The sequence below is a fragment of the Chiloscyllium plagiosum genome, chromosome 32, assembly GCF_004010195.1.
Source record: "Chiloscyllium plagiosum isolate BGI_BamShark_2017 chromosome 32, ASM401019v2, whole genome shotgun sequence".
NCBI classification, from domain to species: Eukaryota; Metazoa; Chordata; class Chondrichthyes; order Orectolobiformes; family Hemiscylliidae; genus Chiloscyllium; species Chiloscyllium plagiosum.
In genome coordinates, this window is record NC_057741.1 from 31,604,076 (window position 1) to 31,608,542 (window position 4,467).

General features: G+C 42.0%; 1 protein-coding gene across 4 annotated transcripts in view; it reads right to left on the reverse strand.

The window, feature by feature from the left end:
- The window catches only part of LOC122539480 (probable E3 ubiquitin-protein ligase HERC4), a 67,785-nt gene that overhangs the window by 29,711 nt on the left and 33,607 nt on the right, over nucleotides 1–4,467 (reverse strand). For 3 of the 4 annotated variants that reach the window (XM_043674358.1, XM_043674356.1, XM_043674355.1), the window contains exons 14-16: nucleotides 3,848–3,928; nucleotides 1,239–1,289; nucleotides 788–850 (exon numbers count right to left, since the gene is read on the reverse strand). In XM_043674358.1, coding sequence (XP_043530293.1) covers nucleotides 788–850; nucleotides 1,239–1,289; nucleotides 3,848–3,928 — 195 coding nt within the window. The remainder of the gene's footprint in view (nucleotides 1–787; nucleotides 851–1,238; nucleotides 1,290–3,847; nucleotides 3,929–4,467) is intronic. The other variant, XM_043674357.1, reaches the window with a different exon arrangement.

Sequence of the window (4,467 nt, forward strand, 5' to 3'; positions counted from 1 at the left end):
TTTACCGCCCTTCTTAAACAGTGGCACCATATTTGCCAACTCCTGTCTTCCGGCACCTCACCTGTGACTATCGATGATACAAATATCTCAGTAAGAGGCCCAGCAATCACTTCTCTAGCTTCCCACAGAGTTCTCGCGTACACCTGATCAGGTCCTGGGGATTTATCCACCTTTACCCATTTCAAGACATCCAGCACCTCCTCCTCTGTAATACGGACATTTTGCAAGATGTCACCATCTATTTCCCATAGTCTATATCTTCCATATCCTTTTCTACAGTAAATACTGATGCAAAATATTCATTTAATATCTCCCCCATTTTCTGTGGCTCCACACAAAGGCTGGCTTGCTGATCTTTGAGGGGCCCTATTCTCCCTCTAGTCACCCTTTTGTCCTTAATGTATTTGTAAAAACCCTTTGGATTCTCCTTAATTCTTCTCTCCTCAATTTCTTTTGCTGCAAGGATAACAATCCCAGCTTCTCCAATTTAACATAAAAATCCCTCCTCTTTAGAATTATTATGGTAAATCTCTGCTTCATTCTGTGAAGGGCCCTCCCATTCTTTCTCCTGCTCACACTCTCAGTTACCATGTGCAATGGGAATTCTCAGCAGGGTTCCTATGCCATGGACCCCACAGAGTAAACTCAAAGGAAGAAGCCTGCATCTTCTCATAACTAGAGTATAGTGTGGTCTGAGAGCAGATTCGGATGAATTCTCTTGGCTCTGACTTGTTTTATGGAATAGGGAGAAAATAACAAAACAGAATGATCATAATTCACAACTTACACAGCAAAGTCCTGAGAAGTAGCATTGAACCTGAACTTCTGGAACATTAAGGCCACGCATTAACTGTGAAGAAAACATAAAGCGAATATCAGTGATTATATCTATTATAGGGGTCTAAACCTTCTCTACTTCACCATCTTCTCTCTGCTATCCCCACACTCACTGTATCTCTACTACTGCTTATGCTCTACCATTCTCACTCTTGCGGTCAACATCTTACTCACTCACCCTCACCCAAGCCAATTTAAAAAGGATAAATATAATGACAAGGAACAATAATAAATAGCAGGTGACTGCAGATATTTTGAGGTGCAATCACGCTAAAAGATGTAATTGAGGGAAACACATTCATTCATCATGTTCTCAGTTATAAGGCATTCTTTAATTTGTACAAATGTTTACAAATTTCTATCACTATTTGGCCACTTTCACATATCACCAAAATATGTACCTCATTAATTATAATTTGGGAATTTGTGGGAAACCACCTCTCAGCCTGTGCCTAAAAAAACATAAAAGTAAGGAAGAGTGAGAATTAATTTACAAGTATTTCACTATGACACAAATACATTTTAAAACAAATTCAGAGCTTCGAACACTGAGGGAATAAAGGAATGGACTGAGAAGGAATGTGGAGGCAGAGAAAAGACCGAGGAGAGAATGGAGCAGGGAGAGGGATCATGGTTAGATCCATGATGGGCTCTGTTGGTTCTCTCTCTCCCTGCCCATCGCCTGATCTTTTCCAAGACAATGTATGTAGACATGTGAATAAATCTCATTCACTGACATATGCTCCAACATTTCTCTAGAGCTTACTGCTTATGCCCCTTCGTGTTAGTAAATGCAGCCATACACATCAGTGTTGTTGGAGTTTGCACTGTGAGCGCTGAAATAAAACTCTGACTCAAAAAGTATATGACGAGACTCTGTTTAATCAGCCTGTACTCTCGGGCATTTCAAGCTCTTACTTCCTTTTTACAAGAGAGGATTTCATCTGCATCCACTGTGTCAGTCAGATACAAAGTTTCGCCCCGTTTTAAAATGGCAGCCCAGGCCTACGTCCAGATGTCATGCCTCCAAACTTAATGTGCATGCACACACTCACACTGACACACCCACACCTTTACCATGAGGGAGGGAAAAAGGGCCAGGAGATCTCACTCTCTCTCTCACACAAACACACACTTTTCCTGAAGGCAGTGGCACATTTAGAAGTCCAGATGCTTCCACATTGAGCTGACCTTTGTTGGAGCAAGGCTAGACCTCAACATAGTCATCGAGTCATAGAGATGTACAGCATGGAAACAGACCCTTTGGTCCAACCCGTCAATGCCGACCAGATATCCCAACCCAATCTAGTCCCACCTGCCAGCACCCAGCCCATATCCCTCCAAACCCTTCCTATTTACATATCCATCCAAATGCCTCTTAAATGTTGCAATTGTACCAGCCTCCACCACTTGCTCTGGCAAGCTCATTCCATATACGTACTACCCTGTGTGTGAAAAAGTTGCCCCCTAGGTCTCTTTTATATTTTTCCCCTCTCACCCTAAACCTATGCCCTCTAGTTCTGGACTCCCCGACCCCAGGGAAAAGACTTTGCCTATTTACTCTACCCATGCCTGTCATAATTTGAGGAACGTGTCTAAACATTCCAGAACACTATGAAGGTACCTTTTGGAAACTGTAGGCTATTTAAAACAAGTTTCACAGTTCTGCAAGTGAATCAAACACAGATATGTAGTTAGTATCCATGGGAGTGGAGTGAAATGGTGGGGCCTGTGGCTTTGGAAAGCAGATAATTTTGCCCATCATGTCATGTCCTCTTGGGCTTAATAGGTGGCCAAGGGGTTATAAAATGAAGCATCATCTTTGAAAAAGAAACCATGGAGGAATTCAGAATTAACTTATGTAGTAATGTACAGTGCTCTGCTGGAAGCAGATTCAGTTGCAGGTATTAAAGAGAATTAGTTAAATATTTGGAAACAAGAAACTGGCAGGTCAAAGGAGAGAGTCAGCTTACATATTATGAATCTTTCAATGAACAAGCACAGGCACAAGGGGCTGATTATCTTCCTTCTGACCTATAAAGCTCTCCAATTTTGTCTTTCTCGAAAAATATTTAGTGTCAAACAATTACTCATAGGGTTGCATTGATAAAATGTGATGCAGCATTCATATTTCTGTTGGAAGTGTCCTTAAACATTTATGGGTTTTACATATTCAACAGCTTCTAACTGCATGCACAATGTTTACAAAACGCTTTTCCTAACAGTGACATTTTTATTATAATTTTGCATTGAAGTTTTCCATGGATTCTAATATTCATGTTTGAATTGGAATGACCCATGTAAACTTGTCACAGTGTAAGTACACCTGCCTGCCAGAGGTGGCGCTCTGTGCTGCCATCTCCACAGCCCATGCTGCTATGAATAGAGAGGCAGGATATACCACCAGCACTTCACTGGGGACTCTCATTGATTATGTTACCTAGTCATGGTGACAAAACTTCTGAAAACAAACCTTCCAGCTCAGTGAGCTAACTTACATACTTATCATCAACCTGAGCTACAAATCTTCTCAAAGATTGTTAACAAATCTTCTGGTCCATGCATCCCTCCTTCTGAAATTGCTGTCAATTTTGAAAAAGTCTCTGATATAACTGCAGAGAGGCCAGGTCCTATCACCCTTTATTTATCAGTGCACAGCACATTAGCTTTGGCCAACCAACACAGAGTCATCAGAGGAGATTCTAATCTCCTGGTTATATAGGTCAGCCAAGGCTTTCCTGATTGGGGTTGTTAACCTGGGCCAATCAAGTACCTCGTTGTCAATGAGGTCTACTTGATCCCAACCACTACAGTCTCATTGAATGAGAAGTCATACACAGCAAACAGAAAGCAGCCCAAAACCTATTTTTTGACTTTTAAAGCCAGTTTCCACTGAAATTACAGCAGGAAGATGCGACGGGTGATCCACCTGTTAACATTAATGTCAGAAAACAGAGAGCCCTGGAATCATATCCAGCTTAGCCTCTTACTGAATTAATTGCCCACTTACTGTTAAAGCGTCTTTAAACATTTTCATGACAGGAATGTAGCAATTTCTCTCAGAAATCTTTGAATCTCTGCTCAAATTTACCTGCCGGAATATAATTAACCATAAATTAACATTTCAGGAATTAGTACACAAGTAATTTGAGACATGCTATGTTCAAAGTTTGTGCGAAGATTTGTAGCTCGGGTGCTCGTTGTTGTGGTTCTGTTTGCCGAGCTGGACGTTTTTGTTGCAAACGTTTCGTCCCCTGGCTAGGCGACATCATCAGTGCTTGGGAGCCTCCTGCGAAGCGCTTCTTTGATGTTTCCTCCGGTGTTTATAGTGGTCTGTCCCTGCCGCTTCCGGTTGTCAGTTTCAGCTGTCCGCTGTAGTGGTTGGTATATTGGGTCCAGGTCGATGTGTTTGTTGATGGAGTTTGTGGATGAATGCCATGCCTCTAGGAATTCCCTGGCTGTTCTCTGTCTGGCTTGCCCTATGATAGTAGTGTTGCCCCAGTCAAATTTGTGTTCCGTGTTGTCTGCGTGTGTGGCTCCTAAGGATAGCTGGTCGTGTCGTTTCATGGCTAGTTGATGTTCATGGATGCGGATTGTTAGCTGTCTTCCTGTTTGTACTATATAGTGTTT